The sequence below is a fragment of the Canis lupus genome, chromosome 17 (genome assembly GCF_003254725.2).
Source record: "Canis lupus dingo isolate Sandy chromosome 17, ASM325472v2, whole genome shotgun sequence".
NCBI classification, from domain to species: domain Eukaryota; kingdom Metazoa; phylum Chordata; class Mammalia; order Carnivora; family Canidae; genus Canis; species Canis lupus.
Genome location: NC_064259.1, coordinates 49,490,899 through 49,510,957, shown reverse-complemented (window position 1 = coordinate 49,510,957; position 20,059 = coordinate 49,490,899). Strand labels below are relative to the sequence as shown.

General features: G+C 35.4%; 1 protein-coding gene across 1 annotated transcript in view; it reads left to right on the top strand.

Annotated features, from left to right (window-relative positions):
* ALMS1 (ALMS1 centrosome and basal body associated protein) overlaps window positions 1–20,059 on the top strand; it is a 215,606-nt gene that overhangs the window by 100,853 nt on the left and 94,694 nt on the right. The window contains exon 12 of the mRNA XM_035700716.2: window positions 1,080–2,929. Within this exon, the coding sequence (XP_035556609.1) occupies window positions 1,080–2,929 (1,850 nt within the window). The remainder of the gene's footprint in view (window positions 1–1,079; window positions 2,930–20,059) is intronic.

The following is a 20,059-nucleotide window of genomic DNA, read 5'->3' as shown; positions in this document are numbered from 1 at the left end:
TAGTTTTTTTTATTTGAAATCAAAGGTGGCTGTTATCAAATAGGATGCCAAGTATTAACTTTATAGGTAAAATACAGAAATCTCAAAGAGATTTTATATTTATGGTAGCTTTAGGTTCTGATCCAACACTCCAGGAAGAAGTACTCATTCTTTTTCCTATTCTTAGGAATACTCCTTTCCTTATTCTTACTGGTAAAACATTAGGTGATAGGCCAAGCTTCTATAACAAAGAGACCTCAAAATACAATGGCCCAAATAAGATAGAATTTTTTTCTTTTCTTTTTTTTTTCTAAGATTTTATTTGTTTATTAATGAGAGAGAGAGGCAGAAACACAGGCAGAGGGAGAAGCAGGCTCCATGGACTCGATCCCGGGACTCCAGGATCACGCCCTGGGCCGAAGGCAGGCGCTAAACCTCTGAGCCACCCAGGGATCCCCTTATTTTTCTTTTATATGATAGTCTAGGATAGGAAAAGGAGCTCTGTTCCTTGAAGTTATCCAAAGACCCAAGCAGGCTTGGCAGCTAAGCCATTTTTACACATGGCTTCTGAGATTGTTCTAGATATTACCATTTTCAGCTGGCAAAAGTAATGGCGATGGTAATGATGGTGGTAATAGGGGAACATGGAGGTCAAGAATTTGATTTTCTAAGGACAGGAAGCAGAAGTTACACTTACTGCTTTTGCTTATATCTCATTGGCCCAAACCTAGTCATACTTATACCTAGGTACAAAGGAACCTGGAAAGCTCTCCAGCTTTGTGGCCATGTGAGCAGCAAAGGTTAGGGTAAGGGACCTCTGTTACTAAAAGAAAAAAGGTAAGAATACTAAGGGCAATAGTGGTCTTTATTTTTGTTACTTTAGTGAAACAGTTTTAGAAGGAATTAACTATATGGTCTTAGTTATCATGAGCCATTTTATCCTATAGTTAACTGTCTTTTTTTGTTGTTGTTGTGTTCTTACCTGTTTTATTGTAAAAATGAACAGGACCTTTGTGGTTAAATCTTAGCCTGGATTATATAACTGGTTTTTATATAACTATTTGGACTACTTCAAGTAAGAACTTGTTTATATCTTCTAGGGTTTACAGAGTCCACGGGGAATAGGATGCAAGCCAGAAGCTGTATGTAGTCACATTATTATTGAGAGCCATGAAAAAGGATGTTTCAGGACTCTAACTGCTGAACAACCACAATTGGATAGTCACCCTTGTGTTTTCAGATCTGCTGACCCCTCAGACATGATCAGAGGACAACGGAGTCCATCATCATGGAGAACCAGACACATCGACCTTTCCAAATCACTAGACCAGTGTAACCCCCATTTCAAAGTTTGGAATTCCTTGCAGTTACGAAGTCATTCCCCATTTCAAAACTTTGCAGCTGATGACTTCAGAATTAGCCAGGGTCTTCGAATGCCATTCCATGAAAAGATAGACCCTTGGCTGTCAGAATTAGTAGAACCTGCTTCTGTGCCACTTGAAGAAATGGATTGTCATTCTTCATCACAAATGCTACCCCCTGAACCCATGAAAAAGTTTACTACTTCCATCACTTTTTCATCTCACCGACATTCTAAATGCTTTTCAGATTCCTCTGTTCTTAAGGTTGGTGTTACTGAAGGTAGCCAGTGTACTGGAGCATCTGTGGGGGTATTTAATTCTCATTTCACTGAAGAGCAAAATCCTCCCAGAGATCTAGAACAGAGAACCTCTTCCCCTTCATCATTTAAAATTGTTAGTCATTCACCAGATAAAGCTGTGACTATTTTAGCAGAAAGTAGCAGGCAAAGCCCAAAGTTATCTGTTGAACATTCTCAGCAAGAAGAAAAATTCTTAGAAAGATCAGATTTTAAAAGCAGTGACTCTGAGCCCAGTACCAGTACAAAGTGTAGCAATGTCAAGGAAGTTCATTTTTCTGATAACCATACCTTCATTAGCATGAGCAGACCAAGTTCCACACTAGGAGTAAAAGAGAAGAATGTAACTATAACTCCAGATCTTTCTTCGCACATTATTCTTGAACAACGACAGCTTTTTGAACAAAGCAAAGCCCCACATGCAGATCACCATGTGAGAAAACACCACTCTCCCCCTCCTCAACATCAGGATTACGTAGCTCCAAACCTTCCTTGTCGCATTTTTCTTGAAAAACAAGAACTCTTTGAACAAAGCAAAGCCCCACATTTAGATCATCAGATGAGAGAAAACCACTCTCCCTTTCTTCAAGGTCAGGATTATATAGCTTCAGACCTTCCTTCTTCCATTTTTCTTGAACAACGTCAGCTCTTTGAACAGAGCAAAGCCCCAGATGTAGATCACATGGGAAAATACCATTCCCCTCTTCCGCAAGTTCAGGATTATGTAGTAGAAAAGAATAATCAACATAAATTTAAATCATACATTTCTAATATGATAAATGTTGAAGCCAAGTTCGATAATGTGATCTCCCAATCAGCCCCAAGTCAGTGTACATTAGTAACATCTACATCTGCATCTACTCCACCCTCAAATAGAAAAGCACTTTCTTGTTTTCGTATAACTCTTTATCCCAAGACTCCTTCCAAGTTGGATAGTGGAACCTTAGATAAAAGATTTCACACATTGGATCCAGCTTCTAAAACAAGGATGAATAGTGAGTTTAACTCTGACCTACAAACTATATCTTCAAGATCATTGGAACCAACCTCCAAATTATTGGCCAGTAAACCTATAGCACAGAATCAAGAATCTTTAGGTTTTGTAGGACCTAAATCTTCACCGGACTTCCAAGTTGTACAGTCTCCTCTTCCAGATAGTAATGATATTTCTCAGGACTTGAAAAGCATACTTTTTCAGAATAGCCAGATAGTAACCTCAAAGCAAACACAAGTGAACATTTCAGATTTGGAAGGATATTCCAGTCCAGAAGGGACTCCAGTATCTGCAGATCGGTGAGTCTCATTGTGATGACAAGCAAGCTGATGGAATTTGTGATAAAGGGTTTTAAATACTTAAGCAAATGTAAGTTCTTGGGAAAGGTAGTATGATTTTTCTTAGGGGAGGTTGTATCTGACTAGTCTTCTAGAAGTCTTTTAAGGCATAAATTCCTAAATAAGAGAGAACATCTGAAAGTAATATATCTTTTTTTTTAATTTTTATTATTTTTTTCTTTGTTTTAATTTATCATTTTATTTATTTATTTTTTAAAGATTTATTTATTTATTTATTTATTTATTTATTTATTTATGATAGAGAGAGGCAGAGACACAGGCAGAGGGAGAAGCAGACTCCATGCCAGGAGCCTGACGTGGGACTCCATCCCGGAACTCCAGGATCGCGCCCTGGGCCAAAGGCAGGCGCAAGACCACTGAGCCACCCAGGGATCCCCTTATTTATCATTTTAAAAGGCTTTTGACAAGACTTGGCATTAATTATTTCAGAACATCAAATTACTTTGGGAAGAGTCTTTGATCATCCCGTGGTACAATTTACTGATTTATTTATTGTATTGGAAATATGCTGAAGACCAGGCTTTGGGATGTGTGCATATGTGCTCACTCTCTTGCTTATTTGTGCATGCTTCCTCTCTCCCGTCTCTCTTAGTTTCCATTTCATGATTCAAATATTTAGTATTTACAATGAAAGAAAGGTAACTTTCCAACAGAGCATCTTGGCAGATATCACTTTAGCCAAGTTATCAAGGCTAATATCATTGGTAATGCTATCAATATAATGCGCTGATGTGATGTCCCACTTTGCAGTGTGTTCTAGGAAAGGAAACCTAGGTCGGAACTAAATACATTAGAGCTATATTATTCAGCCTAATTTTAAGACTGTCATAAATTCAGCTTTACATTTTGAATCCTTTAAAATACAGATAAACAGAATTACCCTCTCTGTTTCATGTTCCACCTTCTACTTGAGAAGGCATCATATCATAGTGAAGAGCCCTGGGCTTGGAAAGAGGGAAGGGAAAAATGTTTATTCAGTATCTACATGTGGTAGTCGTGGCAATGAGGGACTTATACATGTTATCTCATTTAATGCTCATGATAACCCTATGAGGTAGGTCATGGTATTCCTGTCTACCTCTGGGAAACTGAGACACTGATACTGCTTCTTTTGCCAGCAGACAATATTGCCTCACATGATGCTGTGCTGTGTTTTGTTTTGTTTTTTTTTTTTAAGATTTATTTATTTATCTTATTAAAGGTAGGGAGGGGCAGAGGGAGAGAGAGAGAGAATCTTAAGCAGATTCTCTGCTGAGCATGGAGCCTGATGGGGGCTCAGTCTCACAACCCTGCGATCACAACCTGAGCTAAAACAAGAGTCATATGCTCAACCACCTGAGCCAGTCAGGTGTCCCACACGTAATACTGTTTGTAAGCAACAGAATGGGCAGTCTAGTTCAGTCTGTTTAAAGCAAGAGCTTGTTCACCACATGGTAATGTCTCCCCGAATCTTGAACCCTGCTTTCAGCTCCTCTGTCAGCTCTCCTCTTGGACAGGTCATTTAATATCTTTGGTGCCTGTATGCAGATGATGATGGAAGGAAAAGGCTTAAAAAGTTGAAAGGCCCTTATAGTTCTTAAAGTTAGTGATTTAGAATATGGGCCTAAAAAACAGGGTCAGTCTCTACTTTCACCATTATAATACTGAATTAGAGTTGAATTCCCTGAATTAGAAGAAAATAATAGATGACTATAAATATGAACTAATAATAATGCCGTCTGTCTAGAATGTACTAAATGCTGTTATAGTAGATGCAGATATCATTTTATACTTAATATAATCATTATTTTAAAATCCTAATCCTAATATTTTAAAATTAGATGTTTTGCCCAACATTGCATGGTTATTATTAAATGTTAGAGGTGGCATTTGAATCTAGGTTTGTCCAACTCCAGAGTCCATAGTAATTCAGATGGTGCCTGGGTGGCACAGTCGGTTAAGCATCTGCCTTTGGCTCAGGTCATGATCCTGGAGTCCTAGGATCGAGCTCCACGTTGGTTTCCCCCCTTAGTGGGGAGTCTGCTTCTCCCTTTGATCCTCTCCCACTGATGCTTTCTCTCATTGTCTCTCAAATAAATAAAATCTTTAAAAAAATGCAGTAGTTCAAACTATACAATATACATATATACACTAATCTGTATACATGTGTTTATGTATATATGTGAATAAAATACATAAATATGTATTATTTTTAAACTTTTGTTTTGAAATTATTTTATATTTACAGAGGTGCTACAAAAATAGTAGGAAGACTTCTTGTATTAACTATTTATTGCTGTGTAACATATATTACTCTGAAATGTAGTAGCTTAATAAATATTATCCCAATGTTAATATGGGTTTTGTGAGTCAGAAATCTAGGTGAGGCTTAGCCAGGTGCTTTCATTTCAGCTCAGGATCTCTTTCAAGGTTGCAAACAAGGTTATTGCCTGTAGCTGTAGTCCCATCTCAAGGCTTGATTGAAAGGATGTGCTTCCAAGCTTGTTCACATGGCTATTGGCCAGACATCATTCCCTTCCTTCCATAAGGCAGCTTAAATATGCAACTAAATGCCCCTCTAAGTGAGCATGAGAGAAGAAGGAAGGATGCCCAAGAGAAATGTCATAGTCTTTGTAACGTCACTTTCTAAGTGAACCTCACTACTTCTGCACCTTTGTCTTCAATGGAAATGAATCACTATTTCCAGCCCACACTTCAGGGTTAGGGGATCATACAGGGGTGTGAATACCAGGAATCAGAGATCATTGGGAAAAATATCTTAGAGATTGCCAATATGTCCTTTACCAAAGCTTTCTCTGTGTTAACATCTTAACTGTAAAACATTTACCAAAAACTAAGTAATTATCCTTCATATAAAATTATAACTAAAATATGGACTGATTTGGATTTCACCTGATTCTTTCCAGAAATGAACCTTTTTTACTTCAGATCCAACCCAAGATACCACCTTGCATTTTAATTGTCATGTCTACTTTATTTCCTTCGATCTGTGGCCATCCTTGTTTTTTATGACCTTGACACTTTGAAAAGTTACTTTGGAGAAAGTTTTTATTTAGTTTTGCCTGATGTCTCAGGAGTATATTGAGGTTATGCATTTTCAGTGCATTTCATTAGGGAGCACATTAAGTTGATATGCATTACTGGTGATGTTAACCTTGATTACTTGACTGCAGTGGTGTCTACTAAGATATTGCACTGTACAGTTACTGTTTTTCCTATGTAAATACTAGATATTCGAGAGAGAAACTGGTAGACTATGTTAACATCCTGTTTCTGCTTAAACTTTCATCATTAATTTTATCATTCATCACTGGATCTTGCCTGTAGCAATTATTACTCTGGTATTCTAATGGAGTTTTTATATTTCTTTCATGTCTATTATAAAGTGGAATTTTTCTGTAAGCAAGAGCTATTACTCCTCCCCCATTTAATTATTCCTTTAGTTATTCATGTACATCAGTATGGATTCAGGAAAATTTATTTCATTCTTTGGATTATAATCTAATACTACTCAAATGATTCGAGTTTTAGCTATTGAAAGCACTTTCCATGTTGGCTTCTCTACTCTGCCCCAGGCCCCACTCCCAATCAACCATTTCTCCCAAGAACCCTTGTTCCCTGTTTGCCTCCCTCCTTTCCTTCCTTAATCTTTCCTTTCTCTTTTCTTTCTTGAAAAAAGGATTTTTTCTAGCTTTTTTGAGATATAATTGACATAAAACATTGTGTAAGTTGTTTTGAAGCATGTTGATTTGATACACTTATATATTGCAAAGTCATTACTACCATAACATTAGCTAATACCTCTGCCCTGTCACATAATTACCTTTACTTTTTGTGGTGAAAACTGTTTGTAGTTTAAGATCTTTTTAAACAACTCTCAAGTGTATGGTGTATATTATTGTTAGCTATCATTACAATGTTGTACTTAGATCCCCAGAACATGTTCATCTTCTAGTTGGGAGTTTGCACCCTTTGACCACAATCTCCCCATTTCTCTCACCCTCCACTTCCTGATAACTACCCTTCTATTCTCTGTTTCCATGAGTTTGGCTGTTTTAGATTCCACATATATATCATACAGTTTTTGTCTCTCTCTCTCTTTTTTCACTTAGCATAGTGCCCTTAAGATACATCTGTGTTGTTGCAAATGACAGGATTTCCTTCTTTGTAATGGCTGAATAATATAATAGATGGACACTTAAGTTGTTTCCATATCTTGGCTGTTGTGAATAATGACATGGGAGTGTAAATCTCTCTTCAATGTCCTGTTTTCATTTCCTTTGAATATATACCCACAAATGAGATTTCTGGCTCATATGGTAGTTCTATTTTTAAGTTGTTGTTGTTGTTGTTGTTTTTTTTTTACATTTTAAAAAATTTAAATTCCATTTGCCAACATAAAGTATGACACCCAGTGCTCATCCCACAAGTGCCCTCCACAGTGCCTGTCACCCAGTTCCCCCCCCCCCCCCCCCCCCCCGCCCTGTAACCCTTTAAGTTTTTGAAGAATCTTACTGTTTTTCATAGTGGCTATATCAGTTTACATTCCCACCAGCCAGTAGTGCACAAGGGTTACCTTACCTCTGTATACTCACCAACATTTATCTCTTGTCTTTTGATAAATGACCATTCTAACAAGTGTCAGGTGATAGCTCATGGTTTTCATAGAGCTAGAGGTTTGCATGCCCATTGTTTAATTGGATTATTCATTTTGGGGATGTTAACTTGTTTGTTTCTTTGTTATTGAATTGTATGCATTCTTTATATATTTTGGATTTTAATCCCTTATCAGATAAATGGTTTGAAAATATTTTCTCCCACTCTGTAGTTTCCCTTTTTACTTCGTTGTCTATTTTGATATATAGAGCTAGAGGTTTACACCTTTTCATGTACCTGTTGGCCATTTGTATGCCTTCTTTGGAAAAATATCTGTTCAGTTCCTCTGCCCAATTTTATTTTGTTTTTTAAGCTTTTATGTGAATTCCAGTTAATGTACAGTATCAGTTTCAGGTGTACAAAATAGTAATTCAGCACCTCCGTGCAATACCCAGTGCTCATCACAACAAGTGCACTCCCCAATCCCCCTAACCCACCCAACCTATTACCTCCACCCACCTCTGCTTTGGCAACCATCAGTTCTCTATAGTTAAGAATCTGTTTCTTGGTTTGCCTCTCTCCCCCTTTTTTCCCCTTTGCTCTTTTGTTTTTTTCTTAAATTCCATATGAGTGAGATCATATGTTGTCTTTCTCTAATTTATGTATAATACTGTCTAGCCATCTCTAACCATCCATGTTATTGCAAATGTCAAAATTTCATTCTTTTTATAGCTGAGTAATATTATATATACCACATTTTCTTTATCCATTCATCAATCGATGGACCCTTGAGCTATTTCCATAATTTGGCTGTTGTAGATAATGGTGTTATAAGCATCAGGGTGCATGTATCCCTTTAATTAGTGTTTTTATATTTTGGGGGTAAATGCCCAGTAGCACAATTGCTGAATGGTAGGGTGGTTTTATTTTTCACTTTTTTAGGAACTTTCATATGGTTTTCCACAGAGGCTGCACCAGTTTGCATTCTCACCAACGGTGTAAGAGGGTTCTCCTTTCTCCACATGGTCGACAACAGATGTTGTCTCTTGTGTTGTTGACTTTAGCCATTCTGATGATGTGAGGTGATCTCTCATTTAGTTTTGACTTGCATTTCCCTGATCTGTGATGTTTAGCATCTTGTCATATGTCTGTTGGCCATCGATATGTCTTCTTTGGGAAAATGTCTGTTCATACCTTCAGCCCATTGTTTAATTGGATTATTCATTTTGGGGATGTTAACTTGTTTGTTTCTTTGTTATTGAATTGTATGCGTTCTTTATATATTTTGGATTTTAATCCCTTATCAGATAAATGGTTTGAAAATATTTTCTCCCATTCTGTAGTTTCCCTTTTTACTTTGTTGTCTATTTTGATATACAGAATATTTTTGGTTGACGTTGTCCCTCATACTGAGTTTTCCTTTTGTTGCTTATGCATTTGGTGTCACATTAAAAGTCATTACCAGTGCTCCTGAGTAGCTCAGTTGGTTAAGCGTCTGCCTTCGGCTCGGTCATGGGTCCTGGGATCGAGCCCCTCAGCAGGCTCCCTGCTTAGCAGAGAGCCTGCTTCTCCCTCTCCCCTAGCTTGTGGTCAGACTACCCCCACTCTGTCAAATAAATCAATAGAATCTTGAAAAAAAAAAAAAAAAGTCATTGCCAAGATCAGTGTCAAAGAGTTTTTTCCATATATTTTTCTCTATGAATTTTCAGGTTTTATGCTTAACTCTTTAATCTCTTTCAAGTTAATTTTTGTGAGTGGTATAAGATAGGAGTCCAGTTTCATTTTTCTACACATGGTTATTCAGTTTTTCCGGGACCATTTATTGAAGAGACTATCTTTTCCCTCGTTGAGTATTCTTGGATCCTTTGTCAAATATTGGTTGACTATATGTGCAGGTATTTATTTCCCTGCTCTCTGTTCTGTTCATTTGTCTGTGTTTCTGATTTAATGCTACTATCATACTGTTTTTGATTACTACAACTTTGTAGTGTAGTTTAAAATCAGGAAGTGTGATGCCTCCAGTTTTGTTCTTTCCTAGAATTCCTTTGGCTCTTTGAGGTCTTTTATGGCTCCATACAAATTTTAGGATTTTTTTCCTCTTTGTGTGAAAAATGCCAGTGAGTGTTGATAGGGATTGCACTGACTCTATAGATGGCTTTGGGCAGTGGACATTTTAACAGTATTAATTCCTCTGGTGCATGAACATAGTCATCATTAAATTTATACCTAGGTATTTATTTTTGATACTAGTGTAAATTTATATTCTCCCTTCTTTTTCAGATATATTGTTGATAGAAACACTAATCATTGGTGGAATATTTAAGATTTTCCATCTATAAGATTATATCATTTTTAAACAGTGTTACTTCTCTGATTTGGATGCCTTTTACAATTTTTTTTTCTTTCCTGATTGCTCTGGCTGAGACTTCCAGTACTATGTTAAGTAAGAATAGTAAGAGTGGGCACTTTTATCTTATTCTTGATATTAAAGGGAAAGCTTTTAACCAGTCACCCCAGAGGATGATATAAGCTGAGGATTTGTTATAGATGACATTTATTTTATTGAGTTATGTTTCTTCTCTACCCAATTTGTTGATAGTTTTTTATCATGAATGGATGCTGTGTTTTGTCAAATGCTTTTTCTTGATTTTTATCTTTCATTCTATTAATGTGGTATATAATATTTTTTGATTTCCATATGTCGAACTGTCCTTGTCTCCCAGGGATAAATACTGATTGGTCATAGTGTAGGATTCTTTAAATGTGCTATTGAATTTGATTTGCTAATATTTTGTTGAGAATTGTTGTGTCTGTATTCAGGGAAGGTGGTCTGTAGTTTTCTATCAAAGTCTTTATCTGGTTTTGGATCAGGGTAATGCTTATCTTGTAAAATGAATTTGAAAGTGTTCCTTCCTCTTCAATTTTTGGTTGAGTTTCAGAATTCATGTTATTTCTTCTTTAAATGTTTGATAGAGGGACGCCTGGGTGGCTCAGCAGTTGAGCATCTGCCTTTGGCTCAGGCATGATCCTGGAGTTCCAGGTTCGAGTCTCACATCAGGCTCCCTGCGTGGAGCCTGCTTCTCCCTCTGCCTGTGTCTCTGCCTCTCTCACTCTCTCTCTCTCTCTCTCTCTCTCTCTCTCTCTCTGTGTCTCATGAGTAAATAAATAAAATCTTAAAAAATAAAATAAATGTTTGGTAGAATTCACCAGTAAAACCTTCTGGTCCTGGACTTTTTTTTTGTTTGGAGGTTTTTGATTACTAATTCAGTCTCCTCTTATTATTGGTCTGTTCATATTTTCTGTTTCTTCATGATTCAGTCTTGGTAAGTTGTATATTCTAGGAATTTATATTTTTTTCCCTAGGTTCTCCAGTTTGTTGGCATATAATTGTTCATAATAGCCTCATGATCCTGTGTGTTTCTGTGGTATCAGCTGTAATGTTTTCTACTTTCATTTTTTATTTTATTCATTTTTTTCTTTTTTTTTTTCTTTTTTAGTGTGGCTAAAGACTTATCAATTTTGCTTATCTTTTAAAAACACAGCTCTTAGGGGTGCCTAGGTGGCTCAGTCAGTGAAGTGACTGCTTTTGGCTCAGGTCATGATCTCAGGATCCTTAGATCAAGCCCCACATCAGGCTCCCTGCTCAGCAATGAGTCTGCTTCTCCCTCTTCCTCTCCCTGTATGATTTCTCTCACCCTTGCTCTCTCTCAAATAAGTAAATAAAATCTTAAACAAACCCAGCTCTTAGTTTCATTGATATTTTCTGTTGTTTTTCTAAACTCTATTTCATATATTTCTTCTCCTGTCTTTGTTACTACCTTCCTTCTGCAAAGTATGGGCTAGTTTTTTCCATGAGCTATATTTATTTGAGATCTTTCTTTTTTCTCTTCTTTTTCTTCTTTTTTCTTTCTTTCTTTTTTTTTAAGATTCATTCATTCATTCATTCATTCATGAGAGACACAGAGTGAGAGAGAGGCAGAGACACAGGCAGAGGGAGAAGCAGGCTCCATGCAGGGAGTCTGACATGGGACTTGATGCTGGGTCTCCAGGAACAGGCTCTGGGCTGAAGGTGGCACTAAACCACTGAGCCAACTGAGCTGCCCTTCCCTTCCCTTCCCTTCCCTCCCCTCCCCTCCCCTCCCCTCCCCTCCCCTTCCCTTCCCTTCCCTTCTAGCATGCATGAGCAGGAGGGAGGGGCAGAGGGAGAGGGGGAGAGAGAATTTTAAGCCTGACATAGAGCTTGATCTCACAACCCTGAGATCATGACCTGAGCTGAAATCAAGAGTCAGACATTTAACTGACTGAGTCACCCAGAGGCCCCAAGACCTTTCTTTTTTCTTAATATAGGCATTCATCGCCATAAACCTCCCTTTTGAACTGTGTTTCTTCATCCCTTTGATTTTTGTGTGTTGTGTTTCCATTTTCATTTGTTTCAAGATTTTTTGGGTTTCTCTTCTGATTTTTTTTTTTTTTATTTTTTGACATACTGGTTGTTCAGGATTTTATTGTTGAGTTTCCACATATTTGTAAAATTTCTGGCTTTCCTCCTGATACTGATTTCTAGTTCCATATTATTGTGGTAGGAAAAGGTACTTAGTATGATTTCAGTCTTCCTAAATTTGCTAAGACTTGTTTTGTGGCCTAGCATATGACCTATCCTAGAAAATGTTCTGTGTATGCTTGATAAGAATGTGTGTTCAGGAGCTGTTGGAAGGAATATTCTATAAAGGTCTGTTAAGTCCATTTGGTCTAAATTACAATTCAAGTCCAACATTTATTTCCTTATTGATTTTCCTATCTAAATGATCTAGTCATTGTTGAATTGGGGCATTTAAAAACATAAAAATGTAGAGAGTAAAATGATAATGTTTTTGTATGTGATCAAGGTTGTTATTATATAAAATAGATTGTTATAGCTATAAGAAGTTTTATGTAAAAAAAAAAAAAGAAGTTTTATGTAAGCCTTATGGTAACCACAGAGCAAAAACATATAGTAGACTCATGAAAGATAGAAGGGAATTAGAACATAATCTTAGGAAAATCAATACGTCACAAAAGAAGGCAGCAAGAGAAGAAGAAAGGAACAAGGAAAGTACAAAAATAGCCAGAAAAACCAATGAGATGGCATTATTAACTTCTTACCTATCAATAATTACTCTAAATGTAAATGGATTGAATTTTCCAATGAAAAAAGATAGAGTGACTGGATGAGTAAAAAACCTGACCCAACTATGTGCTATCTACAAGAGACTCATTATCTTAAAGACACACAGGTTCAAAGTGAAGAAATGGAAAAAGATACTCCAAGCAGGTGGTGACCAAAAGAGAGCAGGAGTAGCTATACTTTTATCAGACAAAATAGACATTAAACTAAAAGCAGTAACAAGAGATAAGGAAGGCCATTATATAATAATAATGGGGATGGTTCATCAAAATGATACAACAGTTATAAATATATACACACCCTTAAGCACCTAAGTGTATTAAGCATTACTAAACATATCTGAAAGAAGAAATAGATAACAATACAATAATAGCAAGAGACTTCAGTACGCTACTTTGACCAATGGAGAATAGTATGTAGGAACAAAGGTATAAAACACCAGATTAGCTTATTGTTACTAGGGTGTCACTGCTTCTAGCAGTTAATCAAGCTAAGAATTAATATGTATGTATATTAATTCATGCATATACCTACTATCAATGTGTGTGTATGTGTTTGTAGATAGCTAGATGTGGTTTAAAAAATACTTACACAAGTCAATATTGATACCTTCAACTAATCTAGAACCATAGGGTTGATTCAAGCCTCTTACCCTTATTTTTTTTTAACTTCTTTCTTCAGTGGTGATAAACCACAATATATTTACCCTAGTATATAAATTAGTTTCAGAGTTCCTAATCTGTATCCACCTGAAAAACAAATCCTCCCAATTTGCATACTGTGTTTATGTATACTTTCCTTTTGAATTTAGCATTACAGTATCCAATCAAAACACTGCTGACATTTATTACTTAGATCATGTTCTTTTCTTCTATACCCTTCAGTGTGAGTATGTGATTCATTTATAATACAGTTAGTTTCATTTGTCCTATCCTGCATTCCACTTTTGCCCTTACATAGTGGTTAATTTTTAAAAGTTTACATAGTGTAAAACTTGCTTTTTGTGAGGTACAATTCTATCATTTATGATAAACCCACCATCACAGTTCCATAAAAAGTATTTCCGTCAATCCCAAAATTTCTGCCTGTCATCTATTTATGGACAAACCCCTTCCTTGACACCTGGTAATTCCTGATTGGTTCTTTTCCTCTAGTTTTGCCTTTCCTGAGTGTCATATAAATGTAATAATGTGTAATAGCCTTTGGGTTTAGTTTCTTTTACTTTGTAAAGCACATTTAAGCTTCATCCATCTTTTTCATGAAGCAGATTTTTAACTTTTTATTGCTTTATTAAAAGAATGATATTTTATTATTCTTTTATATTACAATTCTGTAGTACAGATTACCATAGTTTATCCATTCATTCATTCTTTGTGGTGATTACAGTTAGAGCTATAAACATTTGTGTGCCAGTTTTTGTTTCTATAGAATAAATACTCAGAGGAGTGGGATTGCTGAGTCATATGCTGTATGTGTGTGCTTAACCTTGTGAGAACTGTTTATCTGCATTCTCACCATCAATGATATATGTTCCAGTTACTCTACATCTTTGACAGCATATGATATTGTCCATATATTTAGGCATTTTTATAGGTGTACAGTAATATTTCAACATGATTTTCCTTCCTTCCTTCCTTCCTTCCTTCCTTCCTTCCTTCCTTCCTTCCTTCCTTCCTTCCTTCGATTTCATTTATGACAGCGAGAGAGCACAAGCAAGGGGAGTCGCAGAGGGAGAAGGAGCCCAATGTGGGGCTGAGACCTGGGACGACCCTAGGATCATGACCTGAGCCCAAGACAGATGCTCAACCAGCTGAGCCATCCAGGCTTCCCATGGTTTTCATTTGTATTTCCCTAATGGCTTTTCTTCATTCATGTGGTTATTTACCATCCTCTTTGGTGAAATGATTTTTTAATATTTTCTTATTATTGAGTTCTGAGAGTTCTTAATGTTTTAGATATAAGTGCTTTGCTGGATATGTTAGTGGCAAATATCTTTTTGTAGTATGTCACTTATCTTTTTCATCAACTCTGGATCTTTCAGAGAACAAAGGTCTTTAATTTCAATGAAGTCCAGTTTACTGATTTTTTTTTTATGGCTCATGCAGTAGGGTTGACAGTCCTTTTCTTTCAGTATTTTAAAAATATTCTGCTTCCTTCTAAATTCCATGGTTTCTGACAAGAAATCTATAGTTTTGGAATCATTATTGCCCTGTAAGTTAGAAGAAGTGTGTCATTTTTTTCATATTGCTTTAATTTTTCTTTTGTTTTGCTGTGAATCAATTGGTTATGATGTTTCTAGGCATGGATTTCTTTGTTATATTGTGTTTGGAGTTTGCTGAGCCTTCTAAGAGTTTATATCTTTATATCATATTTAGGGAGTTTTAGTCCCTATTTCTTCCAAATATTTTTTCTGTATCTCATTCTTTCTCTTCTCTTTCTATATCTCTGATGACAGAAATGTTAGACCTTTTGGTATTATAAGTCCCTGAAGCTCTTAATTTTTTTTTTCAATCTGTTTTTCCCCTCTGTTGTTCAGATTAAATAATTTCTATTGATCTGTCTTGGAGTTCACGAAGTCTTTGCTCTGACATTTCCATTCTGCTATTGAGCTTATCCAATGAGTATTTATTTCAGTTACATCATTTTTAGTTTTAAAATCTCTGCCTTTTCTCCTCTATATCTTCTGGCTTTTTTGCTAAGACTTTGTCTTTCTATTTGCTTCAAGGGTATCCATTCTTACTTGTAGGATTTTGTAATAGCTTCCTTAAAGGTTTTTGCCAGATAATTCTAACATTTCTTTCATCTCAGCATTGGTGTCTGTTGATTTTCTTTTCTCATATGAGTTTAGATTATTCTGGTTCTTCATATGTGGAGTAATTTGGGGTTGTATTTCGTAATATTATGAGGTAACTAGTCTCATTTAAATCCTATAGAAATTTTTGATATTTTTGTTTTAGCAAGTAATCAACTCATTCACATTCAGGTTACAAATTCTAACCAGCCTTCTGTGGATTATAGTTCCATTTGAGTTCAGTTTTCAAAGCTTTTGTACTGCTATTCAGATCTGACCTGCATGTGTGTGTACCTAGTAGACAGTCTGAGACTTGGGTAGTAGTCTATCTCATATTTCTGTGTTCAAAGTGTAAGTATGCTATTTAGGTTCAGATCCACACACACAGATGGCTCAGGGATAGGCCCAGGAGTTTACAAACATATGTTAAGGAATTGCTTTTCTCTCTACAATTTTTCCTTGAGCTCCCCTTTCCTGAGTGAGGACAGAAAGCAGGAGCTTAATTTACTTTTCTGTGTACTTGCTATAACTACTTTCTGTCAGTTGCAGGTGGCTTGGTACAGAGGGGACCAAATCTCCTCTGTCGGAAGAGGAAAGTTTTCCTCCCTCAGAATTTGAAGCTCTTCCTATGGTCCCTGTAACTGCTGAAATATTGTCACCATGAGATTACTTAAGTGCTTGAGATTCCTAGATGAGAGCCCAGGAAAAAGATTTTTTTTTTTTTTTTTTTTTTAGGAAAAAGATTTTTGTACTATTTCTACTCTCCCTCTTCAGGCCTGAATAGAGGGCTTTGGAGGTTTTTCTGTCTGTACTAATGCCTGCCTCCATGTTTCAAGCTATTTTGAGTTCAAACCAGTGGATGCCAAAGGAAACAATGATAAATTCATCACCATTTTAATAGTGCTTCGAATGTTGATCATCTTCACCAATTTGCCTACTCCCGTTATTTTTCAGTCCTCTGATAGCTGCTCTGTGTAGACTGTCTAGATTTTATGTATTCAGATGGGAGAGACTGGGTCAGTTAAGATTATCCAGCAGTAGAATCAAATGTACCACTTTTTATTCCCATCAAAGTTTATACAGTTTCAAATTACTCCACATCTTTGCCAACACTGATGTTTCCAGTTGTTTTTAATTTTAGCCATTCTAAATGTGGATGTGAAATGGTATGTTACTGGGTTTTAACTTGTATTTCCCTGATGACTCATGATGCTGACCATCTTTTCTGTGCTTCTTAGATATTTGAATGTCTTTATTTATGAAGTGTCTGTTCCCTTTTGTTTATTGTATTGTTTGTTTTATTATTATAAAAGTTTTTTACGTATTTCAGATACACATTATCTGTGTCTTGCACATACTTTCTCACAGTCTGTGGTTTGATTTTTGTTTTCTTACTGGTACCCTTTGAAGAAGACAAAGTGTTACTTTTTATAAAAATTGTTAGTTTTTCATTTAAGGTTAGTGCTTTTCGTGTCTTGCCTAAGAAAATGTTGCCTAACCTAATGTGGTGAAAATTTTCTCCTATATTTTCATCTAGAAATATAGTTTTAACTTTATGTTTTAATTCTGTAATTTATGCATTTGAGAATCATTTTCTTAGATAGTCAAGCACCATTTTTGAGATTTTGATTATTTCCTTACTGAATTTAATCGGTAAGTTTGTCAAAACTCAGTTGGCCTCTAACATGTGGGTTTATTTGTTCCTTTAATCTGTTTATCCATTTTCATACTAATACCATGATGTCTTCTTTTTTTTATAGCCATGATGTCTTCATTACTATAGCTTGATAGTAAGTCTTGAGATCAGGTTATGTCCTCCAACCTTGTTTTTATTTTCAACATTGTTTTTGCTATTTTAAGCCTTTTGAATTTCAGTATAAATTTTAGAATAAGCTTCCTGTTTTCTTCGTTAAATCTTCTTGGGATTTTGTTTGGATTATGTTGAATCTATAGATGATTTTGCAAATGATTGATATCTTAATAATCCTGAGTTTTCATATACATGAACATTTTTTCCACTTGTAGTACACTTTCAGTAATAAGTAACTATCAATGTATAGGTCTTGCACATGTTTTGTTAAATTTATTCCTAAATATTTTGTGGTTTTGATACTGTTGTATTTCAAAATTTGTGTTTTCTAGTTATTTGTTGCTTGTATATGGAAATATTGTTGTCAAGCTAATTGAGAAACGTCAACAAGTTAATTTTCATTTTAATTTCTTACTTATTGGGTCAAAGCTTCCTATGGGTAAGAGTGAATGGATTGGGCTTATAGTGGCTAGGAAGTAAAACTAGGAAAAGGATTTTGTGTGTGGGAGGTTTAAATTTTCTGTTGGTGCCAAAGAAAGGTACTCACATTAAGACTTTCTTACCTGTCCAGATGTAGGGCCAAAGGCAATGCTTAAAAAGAAGTCATTAGTGAAACATCAAAAATGGAGTCAGACTTTATTACAGTACATGTTGTAGAGATTACCCTAGTCATCCTTAATTTATATATTGTCCTTTGTTGCTAGATACAGTTTACCTTATATTTTATGTAGGATTTTTGCATCTGTTTCATGGGGGATATTCACTTATACAATTTTCTTTTCTTGTAATATCTTTGTCTGATTTTGGTATGAGCATTGGGCTGACCTCAGAAATATATTGGGATACCCTAAAAGAGTTTGTGTAAGGTTGATTTCCTTTTTTAGATATTTGGCAGAATTTACCAGTGAAGCCATTGTGGCCTGGAGTTCTTAGTACAGATTCAGTTTCTTTAATAGGTATGACTATGCAGATTTTCTTTTTCTCTGGTGTCAGCTTTGAAAGTGTTTTTCAGTAAATTTTTCTTAACTTGTCAGAATTTGTTGACACGAGTTATTTTCATAATATACTCTTATCCTTTCAGTTTTTGAATCTCTATTGATAATAGCTCTTTTATGTCTCGTATTAGTAATTTTTTAATTTTACTTGATTGCTTTTTCTAGGGATTAAACAATTCGGGTTTTGTTGATCCTCTAGAGTGTATTTCCTGTTTTAAGGTTTCTGCTTATGTTTACTTTTTTCCCTTTTGTTTTGAGTTTTAACTTGATGGTCTTTTTCTACATTTCTGACAATAAATACTTAATTTTCTCAATTTCATTATTATTTAGCCTTTTCTGACATACACAGATTTTTATGTAGTTTCTTATTATTACTTTTGTTCTAAATATTTTCTCCTTTCTGTTACCATTTGTTTTTCCTTGGGCTATGTAGAAATGATTCTATCTAGATAATTCTGTTGTGGTCTTTGAGATTATATTCTAAATGATTTCAGTATATTTAAATTTCTTAAAATTGCATCATGTTATGGTAGATTTTTATTTTGATCAATGTACAGTTGATAGTAGTACATATTCTGCAGTTCCTGAATGTGACATTCTGTATATGTCAATTTGGTCCAACTGATTGACTGTTATGTTGAAATCTTCATTTTTACTGAATTTTTGTGTGCCTGTTTAATCAGTATCCGAGAGTATTATGTTAATATCTCTTATTTTCCTTAACCATTTGGGAGTAAGTTGCTGACATGCTGCCCCATCACTGTATCATTTCCTATAAAAAGAACGTTTTCCTATATAACTCCAATAAAGCCATGAAAATTAGGAAATTAATATCAGTGCTGCATTACAGACACTATTTAGAATTTTTGGTTGTGCCATTTAAGATTTTTATAAGAGGAGGCAGTTCAAAAATCACGTTGCATTTGATTGTCATGATGCTTAATTTCCTTTGGTCTGGAACATTTCTTCACTCTTTCCTTGACTTTCTTGACTTTTTGAAGATTACAGATCATTTACTTTGTAGAGTGTTTTTCAATTTGGGTTTCTTGCTTGTCTCTCCTGATTAGGTTTGGGTTAGGAATATCATCGAGGTGACCTTGAATTCTCATTATATCTTATCAGATGTTGCACAATTTTCATTTGTCCCACTACTGACAATTATCACATTGATTATTTCATAAAGTTATGACTACTAGGTTCCTTTAGTAGAAATTTACTCTTTTTCTTCTTATAATTATGTATTTCTGTGGGAAGAAGTACTTTGAAATTATGTAAGTATCTCATTCCTTTGCAGATTTTTAGTTTGTTTATTATATCCATACAGAATCTTGCTTTCTTATTTCATTCAATGGGTCTATTACTTTTTTTCACTTTTTTATTTAAAAATATTCCCAACAGATTACCAAAAATAGTTTGTAGAGTGCCATGGACCCATCACTTGTCTTCTCCAATGGTAATATCTTACGTAACTTTAGTACATTATCAAAACGAGGAAACTGTCATTTATACAATATGAATAACTAGACTACAGGCCTTCATTAGATTTCACCAGTTTTTGCATGCAGTTCAGTTTTTTTGAATGTATAGGTCTATAATTCTATGAAATTTAATAACACAGATTCACATTCCTACCATAATTGAGATACAGAGGCATTCTGTCATCACAAAGGAATTCCTTGTATCTGTTCCTTTATACTCACACTCCTGCTCCTTG